Raw genomic sequence first — 14,493 nt, 5'->3', positions numbered from 1 at the left:
AACAACTTGTATGTCTGGATTCACCCCATCTAGGCCTGTAATGCATTTCTAGCTGCCTGCTCACATCAGCTATTACGCTCATATTTGGTGAAAGCAGTGAAAGCACACAGAAAAAAAAGGGGATTCTGTAAAACAAAGAGAAACATGCCCCATCTCCCCATCACTAACACCTAGAGCCCTTCTGTCAGCCCCACACCGTCACACGAATACCAGGATGAGCACGGGTGAAGATCAACACAAGGTCAGTATTACAGAGGTAATTTGGAAGCAGACCTCATCTGGGCAGCTGCCAGCAAGGAGAGACCGGCCCTCCCTGTAGCAACAGTGCTATGGCAGGGCCAGGCTGGAGTTGGTGACCTCACTCAGCCTAAACGAGCGCTAGAGAAAGCAGAAATCCCAACACAAATCCCAACAAACAAAACCCAACAACTCTACAGAGGAGCAGGGTCAGTCAAGCTTTGCTGGAGGAAGATGCACAACTTGGGTCTAGTTTTTAACATTTGGGGTGAGCAAAAAAGAAGGTTGTTACGTTTCCTTCTTTTTTTTTTTAAAGCAGCAAGTTTTCTGTCAAGAGTTTTTAATATATTTATTTGAAAACAAGGTTTTGTGAAAGAGTACACTAAATAGCATATATCTGTTCTTCAGCCATAAAACACGGACTATCAGCTTTAGCTCAGCACAGATTGGGGCTGCATGCACTGAACAGCAGATCTCGATAGGAAGGTCTTCATGTCTGTCTTTCTGGTATCGAGCATAGTGTCTTCTTTAGAGGACGTGATCCTGGAGGAAGGGGAGAGAAAAACAAGAAAAGCAAACTTATTTAACTAAGGCTTCTTGTGGTTGGCCCCAGACACTCACCCGAGACTGCCACTGACGCAACATTTACAGTTTTTAGCAAGGAGTTTGTTTTCCTCCCCATCCACCAATTCAAGTGCATAATCTTTGCTCTTGGGAGCACTGGGACATGCCAGCCCATATTTGGAAATAAAGCAACTGGGTTTCTGCCTCTCAGTGAGAAACTTGCACATCAGTTCAGGCACTTTAACCAAAGAACCTGAGAACCGTACATTCATTGCCTGGAACAGATCTACAAGTATCCTTATGTTGAGCTCAGAGAACACCACAAAGCCCATGACTGGAGCATCTTTAAATTCTGCTAAGAACTGCTGGGAAGACAGGACAACCCCAGAAAGCAGAGTATAGTTCTCTTTTGGCCAATCCTGCCACACTGAGGTCAAGTAGATGACAGCTTTCTTACATAAACCACTTGCCCCTCTGGGACCATCTTTCGTGAGCTGATTATTCCCAGCTCAGCTGTTGCCCGTGACCCCGTGCACTGCTCTAACTCTGCCTCGCGAGGCTCTACTCAAGAGTAGCCAAGTGTGCAAGATCAGAGACCAGATCCTGGGTCAGACCTGATCCGGAAGAATGGGCTTCTCTTTTACCACTGCCAAACTCTTCAAATTGGGACAGAGGACGTTTCTGAATCTGGCGCACAAGCCATCAAAGAGCTAAAACAAGAGTGCTGGGTGCTGGTAACTGCTTCAGTTGATCCAAAGGGGCTTTTGCTTCACTGGGATTAATATAGGTGACTCTGCACAATACACTGTACCTCAGGTCTTAATCATCAATGTACTCGAAGGGCTCTGGTGGTTCAGGTTCCTGCTCCTCTTCCTCAATCTTCGGACCGTGAGCTGCCACGGGTTCAACCAGCTCCTCCATATCCTCACTGGTGTCCTTCAGAATGATGATGCCTCCGATGGAAAGCTGCAAGAGAAGCGCAGTGAGCATTAGAGCTGCTCCCCTCTGCCTCATGGTGCAGTGTCCGTGGCCACATGGCCTAGACCATATGAGTCACCTCAGCAGGAGTGAGCTGCAGAGAGCAAAGCATCTGACACCCGCCCAGATCCCTGCCTGATAAGGGGACGGAACAGAGTCTATCCAGGGTACCTTTTGTATTTCCACTAAGTCTCAGTTTGATAGAAAATGACATCTGGATTCACAGCTTTACCCGAGTCCTAGGCTGGGGCTTTCCACAGGAAAACTAATTGAACAATAATTGCTTTATAAGGCTCATCTTTTCAGGGCAACAAAGCTTAGTGAAGCCTCTCTGTGTAGCCACCTCCCAGGAGGCTATCTGAAACAGAGACTAATCTGATCACCAGCTTCCACCAACTGAGGAATCCTATTAGCAGACCTCGTAAAACAAAGGGGAATTAATTACAAGGATCACAACCAAACATCCTGGCAGACTAAAGCAAACACGTCTCCAGGACTGAAACACGAGGTGCGAAGAGGCACTGCTGTGTCATGCCTGGCTGCGATCAGAGCTTTGACCACAGCAGGATTCCAGGCTATAAACAGCATTTCAAAGAAGCCCTTTATGCTGGCATTGCCCAAAGCAGAGCAGAGCTCCAGAACAGCGCCATTTCGAGAACCTCATTGGTTACACAACCTAAATCCCAGCAAAAAACCTCCACTGTTCTGTTCTCTTCAACACCTATTTATGGGGGGGTGAAGGCAGGAAACTGCACTCCCCTCACCAAGGACTCGGCTTCTTCTGAAGCTGAAGCAAACAGCTACATACATCCACATTTCAGCTGCATGAGTGGACACTTACTGGACCACATAGTAGATCTTCCCAATCCAAATACCAGTTGGGTCACCTCTGCTTTTTAAAGGGTAGGAACTGAAAAATCCTTCCACAGCTTTGCTAAAGGAAACGTCTCAAAAGGGGATGTTGCACAGAGAATTCCAACGTGCTCATGGAATTCCAGGAAATACATTTATTAAATACATGACTACTGTCCTGGAAAAAATACTACTTCTTCTGAACACCGTTCTCCCATGCATAATCCTGCAAAAGGGGAAAGTCAAGGGTGATATTTCTTGAACAAAAATAAAGGCCAAAAGAATTTGACTCAGGAGATTCAGAGGTCAGGAGCAAGCTTATTAGCTTTGCAATATATTTGAGCATCTCACAGAAAAGTTAGTTACCCCTTGGGTTAATGCTAAAAGGTCTTTTTCATTCTCCATCTAATAGTCATATGCTCTCTCTTCTGTATGCTAACAGGAGACGAAGGCACTTTTCTAAGGTCAGATGTAACTGAATAAGAAATCTGTTTAATGAAAAAAAATACTCCATTTAGGTATAAATGCCAGTGTAGAATAATAAAGCCTGAGCACAAGTCCTAGTGTATTTCATTGCTTTGACAATGAGCCCGTATAACTTCTCAACCCACTGTAAAGGTCATGGTTCAGTCTTTATGTTCCCAACAATGTCATTAACACACAGACTATGTCTGATTGACTTCCAGGTTGCAGCATTTGGCATATGTAGAAGAAGAATGAAAAATAAAGCAGCATTATCAGGGTGAAAAGGTTTGCAGCACCTCTGGCTTCCCCCCAATCAGAACTGCATGTGATCAATTGGAGAGAGGGACATTAAAAAGCAAAGATGACAACAGTGAAGTTGCAGATCTCTAAAACCCATTGCAGTGATGCACCAGCTGCGAGTGGCATTCTCATGTACACACAAAACTTCTGGGCCCTTACACACAAGCCCAGCTCTGTGGACGCTCTTGTCAAGCGCACAGACGAGGAAGGCGACACTTACTGGTTTGAAAGGCTGGTATCGGCAGCTCTCTGTCATGGTGAGAACTTTGAGCTGAGCAGGCATGACTCTGGCTGGGTTGTCCAGAAGCTGGAAGTTGGGTTCCGGCTCCTTTTTCTTTTCTTTTTCATCCTTCTTTTCAGTCTCATCCTATGGAAGGGAAGGAGAACATCAACATGATTTTAACAGTAGTCTATAACCCTTTCACAATTCAGGAGGGTAACGTACAACCTGCCACTCTTAACGCAGGCAGCAATTCCAGAGCATGGTGAGAAGCCATCCTCCTGCTGGGGAACAAGCAAACACGTACCTATCAGCTGGCAGAGGCAATGCCAGCGTGGATTTAAGTACTCTCATCATGGCAACGCCTCGCTCTCAAATGCAGGTGAAAAAAATGTTTAACAAGAGGTAGCAGTGGAACAGTTTACCTCTAGCTTCCCTTTCTAATACTTCCTCTGTAAACGCACCGCTTTTTGTTCGCAACTGAAGATTCTTTGATATCATTACTAAGCATATAAAAGTTGCCCAAAACGGCCCTTGTATTTTTCAGAGCTATACAGCCATCACTGACAGCAGCTCAACCAAAATGACTCGACCTCAGTGACTCCCTCAGGAATTGCAGTTAAACCCTCCTTTATCCAATGACTCAGCAGCTGAAGGGAAAAGCTCAGCATGAAAAAACACAGCATCCTTTACATACTTAAGAACATGGATCATGTTTTCCCTCTTGCTCAGGAACATCTGAGTTGCAAACAAAAAAGAGAGCAGAAAAGATGGAAACAAGCAACAGGAAATGATCAGGAACACCACCAAATGCACGGCACATCCTGTAACAGCAGACAGGACTTTCTCTGGCACAGTGACTGCTTCTTGCTGTGCAGAGCTCTTGGAAGCTATGCATTACTAGTCATATGACAGGCATAAAAGAAAAGAGGAAAGCAATTATACCTCTAAAACATTAAGACAACGGCAAAACACTCAACTCAAACACAGCAGGTGGCAGCAAGCTCCCTTTTTACTATCCTCATTTTTCTGCTCAATTCATCCAAGAAAACTTTTCAGACATCTGGAGCGTATACACACACACAGACAGGACATGTGAATCCCTTCTAATATGTTCCTTCCTCTCAACACCTGTTCTTAGCTGTAGGTTGTACCAATTGTAGAAGAAACGGGCATCAGCGCATTTTGCTTAGTATATAGTGCTATAAGAACAATACAAAGAAAAGGCAATGTTTGATGTCAAGGAACCATTGATAAAGGAGCAAAAAGACAAAAACCAGAGATTCTGCCTTGCACATATGAGATAATTCATTTTCTGAGCCAACTGTATAAAGTTCAGTGCATACAACATGGCTGCATTTCAGTAGGTCTAGGAAGGTTATTTTACACAAACGCCACCCTCTCTTCACATACCATTTGTGTGTTTCTTTTTAAAATTAAATAGGCCAAAAATTCCCTGACCGCACTGCTTTTCTCACATCAATATTAAAGTGGAATCAAGAAAAATTTCTACTGAGCTTGTCAGCATAATGCTTTTCAGCCAGTTTTGGCATATTTGCATCTGTTAGCAGAGCACAAAAGGAAGGGTCCTTTGTCAGGGTACGGCAAGAATTTTAGCTGCCATATGTTTTCCAAATTACAGCAACCCCCAAGAATTCATTATCCAGCCATTTCTCTATCCTTCAGCTTGCTCCAGGACGACGCATTATTCATAGATGAGGATGACAAGTTCCAGTATCAGGTCTATGAGCTGAAAGAAATCATCAGAGGACCAAAGCAATCACTGTAACCACTGAGCAGCAGACGGATCCTGTGCTCAAAGCTCAACTTGTTCTGAAGTGGGTGTGGATAAACGTTTAGCATTTTGATAGATGGGCAAAGCACACAAGAGACTGCTGCCAAAAAGGCTAACAATTCAGAATAGGGGGTTAAGCATGTGCAAAACCAGAAAGTTTAAACTCTTCAGTGCTCTCAAACTGAATTAGACACCACCGAGCAACTGCTACAACATCCAGTCCTTTTTAAAAGGTCAGAGGTATCAAGGACGTGAAATTATTAAAACTTTTTCCACATTAATAAGAAAAGTACATGGATAAGAGATAAAAATTCCCTTGATCTAAAACCAGCAGGCAATGAAATCATGCACAAAAGGTTCATGCAGTTAAAGGCACATAAATTTGTCAAAATAAGCTTCTGCCTTTAAGGAAGTCAGTTACTTAACAATAACGAGGAAGATTTATTTCTCAGAAATAATGGATTCACAAATAGAACCACCTCTTGCTTTTAACAACACACACACACACATACACAGAGCAAAGATGCAAACCAGTGTATGCAGTACACTGAAACCTGGGTTAATGCTTTGCTCAGAACTAACATAGGTGCCGGGGGGACAGCATTAAGTGGGTGCCAGCTCTCATGCCACACCTTCCACCTTTATAAGGAGGGGGGAAGAAAACATTTAACTTTCAATGTTTGCACCCACCACTTCCATCTTCTCCTCTTCCTTCTTCTCTTTCTCCTTCTCCTTTTCCTTCTTCTTGGCTTTTGCAGTGATGGACAGCACAGCAGTGGAAACCTGGATATATCAACAGAGGACGCGTTCAGTGTGAGTGCAACACTGTATGCTGTGCTTCAGCTCCCCAGGCAGGGGAAAAAAGGGAAATCAGTGTCAGGTCAGTTCTCAGGGCAGGTGTCAATAAGATCAATTCCACTTCCTACCCACTGCTCTGTTTAAGAGACAAATACGGCACCACCAAAGCAAATAAATGGCACAGATGGGACAAAAAAGTGCCATGAATGCAGGCTGGGTCCGACCACGCATGCAGGAGAGAAAACTTCCTAATTTATAGAGACCCAGACAGTAGTGAATAATCTCCGAGAGATTTGTTTGTTTATTTTTAACAGAGCAACAAATGGAATTCTTGTTACAGGGAAACCTGTTGCCAGAGCCTCCAAGGTAGAGAAACATGTATACGAATGTGCTTTAGAATGACCTAAAGCTGTTCCACTGTCCTAATCAGACACCTGTATTTCTTATTGATCTAAAGAATTGGATACGCAAAATGCCCTACGGAGGAGCCCTCCTGAGCCAGAAAGTACTCAGAAGCAACACTCACATACAAGAATTCAGCATGTTTTCCTTCCAGTGAGCACAGCTCTCTATCCACAGTAACTGTCTCTATAAGGCAGCAACTTGCTCAGAGGGACAGGGAACAACTGCATTTGTCATGTTGCTAGTGAGGCTTTCTAGGCTACATGTGGACTCATGGCACATTTTAATTTTGGCCAGGGAAGCTGAAAAGAGGAAAGATTTGTCCAATTCCCATCCCATTCCAAAGGCGAGAAAGCAGCTGTGAGCAGTGAGCTTTGCCTTTTATCAGAGTTCATTTCTGGGTTCCTCAGTGACTCTGAAATCTGTCCTGGGGATCATTCAATTCTGGTAAAATGCTTTACAGTTTTCACACGATGTCATTCATCAGCATGACATGCCTGAGGTCTCCACTGCTGCAATTGCTCCCCAAGGGCGGCCCTGCCTGCTGCTGTGGTCTGCTCAACAGCTTTTACCATCTTACGCCAGGAGACAAATTGCTTCCACTATTGTCCCACTTGTCATCCCATAGGTCTCATCTCTTCTTTTTCAATACCTAGATATTCTCAGTTCCACACTTACCTTTTTGCAATCTATGGGCCAGACAGCTATTATTCTAGCACATGGACCCACTGCCTTGAGCCCAGGTACACTTCTGTCATTCCATATGGGACTATTTGAGAAGTGTCCCACCTAATATTCTCAATGTTTGTACTGCAGTAGCATTTTGAAGCCCCAGTCACAAACAAGGACCCCATTGTGCTAGGTGCTACACAACGACGATACACATACAAATCAGTAGGGCATGAAAAACAGTTTGATTAATCAACGCTGCTGGCTTTATCACTGGAGACAAGGGTGGTTCCAGCGACTCAGTAGCACAGCAGCTGTATGCCACGATCAGCAGCAGTCCGAGGCACAGGAGGGAAAAAATAGCTAGAATTCTCTTTCAGAGACAATAATGGCTGCCGGTTTTTCTTTTGCTCCTTACATTCCCTATTAGTGCCACCAAAGTCAATGTTTATACTAGGAGGGAGAAGGAGTTAGTCTTTACAACACAGAAAGCTAGCCCAAATACCTTTTCTTTCTCCTTTTCCTTTGGTACCTCAAGAGGTGGGGGGTAGGCAAATGTGGACGGCTTACAGTTGGACTTGTACTGGACTTTTGGCATCTAAGACAAACAGTTGAAAAAAATTGTTAGAGACGATAAAAGCAGGGGAAAAAAAATCCACAGCAGAATAATTACTTTAGCTTCATTTTCCTTCCAGCAGAGACAAACACAGATCCTCTAAAGAATACAAGCTTCCCCTTCTCCCCCTCCGGAAGCTGAGAAACTGTTATCAGTGGCAACAGTTCAACTAGAACAATGTTATTTAATTATTCTATAATTTGACTCTGGCAAGCTCTCCTAGCCTTCTCCATACACTCCACACTATTCACACCATGCTTTGTTTTCATTGTTTTGAAGCTTTTGCGGTTTTGATGTTGTTGCTGTGCCTGCTCGTATTAACACAAAATTGGTTTAAGACCTAAGTGAAGATCTGCTCTGTCAATGCACGCTAGGGCAAGCCAAGCACTGCCTGACATTCACCTCTTGCAAAAGGACAGTACATTTTGGGGGTGGGCTACCAATTTCGCATATTCTCTTACTCTCACCTACTTAAGCAAGGGCACAAAGCATCTTTTGACAGCCAATCCAAATTCTTAAAACTGAATTTCTGCAGTATCTCAACTCTCTTCCTTTATGACACATCACGGAGCAACAAGAGAACAGGGAATGCTGTGAGGAAGCGAGGTGGGTGTGGTGCAGCCCATAACATACATCCAGCCTGTAGCTGGCTTTAGCATGGAAGCCAAGTCATACAATGTAACCTGGCCTGCAGCCGTTTGGGCTCCCTGGAAACTCTTAAGAGATGGGGAGAGGGAGACAAAATGGCAGTACACCTAAGCAGCCGAAAGAGCACTGAGCCTGTCACCACCGGGGAGGCGCAGAGACAAGCAGCAATGTAACCCCTGTGATGTATTCAGGACAGAAGGAGAGGGAAGGGGAGAAGGGGGAAGGCGGAAGAAAAAAAAGAAGGCATTTTGCTGCAAATGTCTCTCTTCAAACAGAGCGAGAATTTTGAGCTGTGTGTAGATTGACTGGATGCTCAGCCCGAGACTGGCAAAGAAGAGCAGCCTAGAGCCCTAAGGTGTTGGTCCAGGGGCTGCAGTCCAGCAAGCTGGCTCAGTCCCATAGAGGGACTCTGAGAGCAGCCCAGCCCTATGGATGCTCTGTGCATCGCAGAATAAGCCTGCAGCAATGTCAGGAGGCGGCTGCACACCCCTGCGCTGCCACATTCTGAAGCTTTTTTGTGGAAGTTACTAGCTCAGTTCTTCGGCTCAGGAGACCCAGCATGGTACGGAGCTTGCGGGCGCCGTACCACAGCTGATCAGCTGGAAGAACAGATGCATAAGAAAAGTGCAGTACCCATGACTACTGGGTTTAATGTTTACTCCCCAAGGAATCCAAACAAATCCCATTTTCCCACTGCTGGCTTTCCTAGGAGAGAATATCACATAATTTATTTAGGAGGGCAAGCAGGCAACACACTTTTTTTTTTTTTTTTTAAAAATAACCTTGACCTTCTGGAGTCATAATGGGGTGGTCTCTGCCCACATATACTGGCTATAGTTCCTTTCTTCCTAAGTTACTTTGAAGTAAAGGGGTCAAAAGGCTGGTCTCTACGTTTTTCTTGTCCCAGTTCCCACCAGCAGCTCTGCAATTTAAGCCTGCTTTTCAGACTTCTTCCAGTTAGCGCCTTTTCTGGAATAAACAATCTGGAAACACGCAAAGAAAACCAACAAATCCACACACACCCCTTCCAGACCACTTGAGTCTTCCAAGCAGCTATCAGTGCTTCTTCTCCTCTCTGCTCATTACGTACCTTAAGATCCTTGTTAAGGCCAATGACACAGGTTGGGGTGAAAGCCAGCGACAAGAAGTGTGACAGGGGGAACCAGAACCAGAACTGGGTGAAGACCAGAACCCCCACCACGGAGGGCATGTGAGTATGTCCCGTCCTCGACTGCAGCGAAATAGTTACGTTATGGCCCCCTGTAAGGAACCATAAATGAAATGAGTTAGTTAACACATTCCTGGGTACTCCACAAAGACACCTGAGCAATGCATCTCAAAGAGCTGCTGCGACGGGGGCTACACAGCACATGCCAGGCTACAATGCTGTCAGCTTTCTCCTCTGGAGTAGACCTCCCTCCGCCACTGTGATCTCCGCTTACACAGCGGAATGGATGGGCAGCGTAACAACCAAAGCGCTCCATCTGCTACATGTTCCCCAAACACAATCAATGAGTACAGCCCTCCCACGCTGATTTTGCCAGGGTACAGGTTAAAAAAAAGTACAATGCAGAAGGCAGGGAGAGGGGGAGGAAAAGGCAAACCTTTGCCATAAGTAGTTTTAAAACACAGCATCTAGATGATCCACAAGACAAGACTCACAAGGAGAACGGTGCCTGTAAAACAGTGCATACAGAAACTTTTCTTTCTGTGGCTGCGTCCCTGAACTGTCAGTTATTCAGAAGAAATACGCTTAGGTTTTTATCCTACACCATCTCAGTAGAAAAAAATGTAAACAGCAGCAACTTCAGAAGTTGCTTCTAGAGGTTATCAATCTAAGCGGCAAAGAGACAAGCTCCTGCAGTCTTTGCAGCAAAATTACATCTCTGCCAGACAACCAAGTCTTAGCTTTGTACTTGCAAAGCAGAGACCAAAACAACTCCATATGTTGATGTAGCGCAGAAACATCCAGCTAGAAACCAAATTGAAAGATTGGGCTTGCAGACAGAGTGAGAAAGTGTTAATCTGATCTTCAGTCTTCTGATGAACACAATGGATTGAGTTGAAGAGGGCACCAGGCAAGTCCATTACCGCTGACAAGACGGGTGCAGGGAGGGTAACTTCGTTAAAATACAAACACCCACTAGTTGCAAACTCAGAGCACTTTGTAGCTGAAAATCCCCAACTGGAGTACCATTCCCCTGCCTCGCACAACCAGCCACCTCTACAGGGCCAGGCAGCAACGGAGCTGTCTCTGAGTTTTAAAGACAAGCAAAATTAATTTTTGCTGCCCAAACTAATGAAAGCCCTGAATGAAGCCGTAATCTCATCTTGGGTATCTGTCAGCGTTAGTCTCAGGAGAAGCAATGGAAGGTGGCGGATTTTGATGCCCTCCTGTAGGATACTCTGCATACATGCTATCTCCTTCCTTTTCCCTTTGTGGTAGCAGTAGATCTCCTGCTATTTGACTAGAGAACTCCTTCTTTGAAGAAAGACAATGATACGGTCTCCTCTGCTTCTCATTATTTCCTCCGATACCAATCTCTCACCTTTCTACTTGAATTTACCACAGCATTAAGGAGGGATTGCCTGAGGTCTTGTGCTATCCTTAAACATGTCAAACACTGCACACTCAAATTTCTGCTCTTCTCCCCCATCTGTACTTTGAACTTCTCTTCACTGCATCACTGTGTAAGGGCCAGGTCAGTAATCTGTAGATATTCTGGATCAAGCAGCCCAGTGATGTTGCACAAGCAGCTTAACTAGATTTTATCAAACTTTTGGACTTCAATTTTCAGAATTTATTTTAACCTTTAGAATTATATTATCCAATCTCTGGAATTTCCTGGATGAGTAACAGATTTCATATTCAAAAGATGCTGTCATGCTACTTTCTGTTGTTTTACACCCACACACAGCCCACCCTCACTCCCAGGGTCCTGCAGGGAGCAGGAAAGGTGGGGAGACATGATATTGCAAAACTGTGATTTATCTTCATGATTAAGTAGCAGTCCCGACAACCTGGAAGGGAACACATTCCAGATCTTTGGCTGGATGGATGAAAGCTGTGACATGAAGCTTGGAAAAAAAATTTTCAAAAAAACCACAAGAAACATTTTCAGGCCTCCTTGGGTAGTACTATAGTGTCTATCTCCCAGAATTCAAACTGCCACTGTGACAAGGTTTGCTGGAATTAAAGTGGCTGTTCTGCAGGCTATGAGGATTTGCTGGTTAAAAGTTTAACATCAGTTAATAAGAGGGGGAGTGCAGCAAGCAGACGCTGATGATTTATATGCTTTGATAAACTCAGTCCTTACATATGTCATGGTGGCACTTGGTAATACTCTGGCAGTGTAGCCCAGGAGAACACAGCACAACAGTCATTAGATAAAGATGCTTGGTGGACCTTGGAAATTAGTTTCCAACCCTGGCTTAGGCAGGATCCCATTTTCACACGTATCATACTGTTTCTTTCTCTATCAGCAAAGACTTATCATAGAATCATAGAACGGTTTGGGCTGGAAGGGACCTTAACGATGACCTAGTTCTCTGCCATGGGCAGGGACACCTCCCACTAGACCAGGTTGCTCAAAGCCCCATCCGCTTCATCTATGTAGTGAACAAAGACAACCTGAACTGTTAGCAGTGGCAGTACAGAAAAGTCAAAATCTCACAGGACAAGCCACCAAAACCCCATCAAAGTTGATTTCAGCATGTGCCAGCAACCCAATTCACGCAGGCAACAAAACACAAGGTAGCTCTCATCTAATGGACAAAAACATTAGCACAGGATAATGGCTTTTTTCTTAACTACCAGAGAGTAAGACCCAACTTACATGAAGAGCTTATGAACAGTGAGAGGCAGGAGAAAGGTGGGAAATAGGAGCGCTGAATTCAACATGTGGAAGAGCAGACCTCATGCATCGAAGTTTATTTTTTGTACTGAAGTTTTTAACATCCAAAATATAACACATCATACAAGATGCAGATGTGGAGAGACAGCAATGAGGAGAGAGGCAACTCTTTCCTCTGTAATTTGGATGACACTTTCTTTTTCATCACGCATTGCAAATGTCTCCGAACAGTGGGGAATCCAGGACCTTCACTGTCAGGTTGTCAACAGCTTCTTTGGCTTCAGTCTGCATGCCCAGTGCTACACCCCGTCCCCAACCCGTTGCACTGCTGACCCCACACAAACCTTTCCTACATATCAAGAGAAGGATTTTCCAGATAAACCACACAGGTATTTGTGTAGTGGCTGCCGCTCCTCTTATCTTACTAATGGAGAAATGTGGCATTAAGAACCAGAGAAGATACCTAGAGTCCAGAGGGCAAAACAGTTTTCAAGCAGGTAAAACGCCAACATCTAATGAGATTAGTATATCCCTTTTGTAGCTCACATTCACAAATACATACTCCAGAAAATGAAGTATATTGATTTTGTGAAAAACAGAAAGGGAGCCATTAGCCTGGAACAAGAGAGTGTTTTTGTACATGAAGGGGAGCATTATAAAAGTTCACAGGCTTCGGGGGAAAAAATATCTCTAAGCTAAATTTAGAGTGTCTACATTTTTCTTATTTTATTAAAGAAGTAAAACTGTAGCTGCTGGGGCCTAACAATTAGACAACAACCAAATTCTTCATTTCCACTTCAGTGTTTTCAAAGTACCTTGCCCCTTCCATGAAACCACCAGTCTGACGACTACCTCATTGTCAGAGCAAAAACCCCACCTCCAGTGCAGCATTTCCCAGCTGCACACTGGAAATCTTGCACTTTTGATCAAAGCCTGTCATTTGAAGAGAATTATACTTCTGTCTTTCCCTCATGAAAAAAAAAAAAAGGAAAACCAACAAAAAATCCCAAACTCAATTGCCCCAACTGTAGCAGATGACACAAAGAACCTTTTCTTCCTGGTAGCGATAATTAAATTCTATAGCTCATTGTTTCAGATAAGCTCTTGTAGTAGTATGGGAGAGATAAAAAGAATTTATTCTTTTAAGAAGATCTAATGAAAGTGGCAATAGGTTAAGAAAGGGTAGTCCACAGCCTTCCCCCAGCCACTCAGCAAGAAATAAAGAGGTTAAAGTTGGCACAAATTCACATGTAGTTTATTAAAATTGGATGCTTCTGGTTTCCAAGTCATTATACAATACATGAGTGACACAGGAAGCAAAGAAGGTTTTAGCTTCATTTTTATGATTTAATCTTAAAGGTAGGAATTCGAAGCAGGTCTGTACTGCTGAGAGAAAAATCTCCTTGAGCTGGGTTCTGGCTTCCCAGCAGCACAGTATGAGTACGGGAATGACCAAAATTATTATAACAGCCTTGTGCCAAGAGCACTGCTAAGGCTGAGCTCCAGGAGGGCTACCTGGGAGGCAAAAAAGATAAAGGAGGTGGTTCCTGTTGCTTCATTCTCTGAGCAGCCCTCATCATAGAGCACCGAGCAGCCCGACTGCCGCATGCTCACCAGGAAGAGAGCTTTTTAAGCACGCTTCCATGCAGATAGGTGCAGGCAGCCCTAAGTTTTTCTCCCCCCACCACATGGCTTGGAGATGTAGTGATCTCATACAGACACTGCGTAACTACAGTGCATGTTGCTGTGCTTAAGCCATCCACAGAGGGGAATATGAGTCTCCTTTGCTTATGTGACTTCAGGACTAACCTTGGGCTCAGAACAGGGAAAACCAGCTTGTTTCTACCTACCACAGGGAATAGGGAGATGCATGGCAAGAAAAGGCCACAGCACGAGAGAGCAGATGGAAGAAACTGTGTTTGGAAACTTGGGAAGGGGGTGCTACTGACACAGACAGCACTGTACAAGTCTTAACTCCAGCAGAAGGAAAAATTCAAACCAAAACATTGTCTGTCCTCTTTGCTTACAGAAACCTTCCTTAATAGGCCCTGCAACTCAGTCCTTATTAATGCAAAGTGTCTTTAGAGAACCTGCT

At 44.3% G+C, this 14,493-nt stretch overlaps 1 protein-coding gene across 1 annotated transcript in view; it reads right to left on the bottom strand.

Annotated features, from left to right (window-relative positions):
- Nucleotides 1-560: 560 nt before the first annotated feature.
- The window catches only part of PSMD1 (proteasome 26S subunit, non-ATPase 1), a 74,667-nt gene continuing 60,734 nt past the window's right edge, over nucleotides 561-14,493 (bottom strand). Inside the window, exons 20-25 of the mRNA XM_054204788.1 lie at nucleotides 9,635-9,804; nucleotides 7,786-7,878; nucleotides 6,102-6,194; nucleotides 3,617-3,763; nucleotides 1,613-1,767; nucleotides 561-780 (exon numbers count right to left, since the gene is read on the bottom strand). Coding sequence (XP_054060763.1) covers nucleotides 1,621-1,767; nucleotides 3,617-3,763; nucleotides 6,102-6,194; nucleotides 7,786-7,878; nucleotides 9,635-9,804 — 650 coding nt within the window. The 3' untranslated portion in view covers nucleotides 561-780; nucleotides 1,613-1,620. The remainder of the gene's footprint in view (nucleotides 781-1,612; nucleotides 1,768-3,616; nucleotides 3,764-6,101; nucleotides 6,195-7,785; nucleotides 7,879-9,634; nucleotides 9,805-14,493) is intronic.

This window comes from Rissa tridactyla, chromosome 6, assembly GCF_028500815.1.
Source record: "Rissa tridactyla isolate bRisTri1 chromosome 6, bRisTri1.patW.cur.20221130, whole genome shotgun sequence".
NCBI lineage: Eukaryota > Metazoa > Chordata > Aves > Charadriiformes > Laridae > Rissa > Rissa tridactyla.
This window is presented reverse-complemented; position numbering and strand designations above follow the sequence as displayed.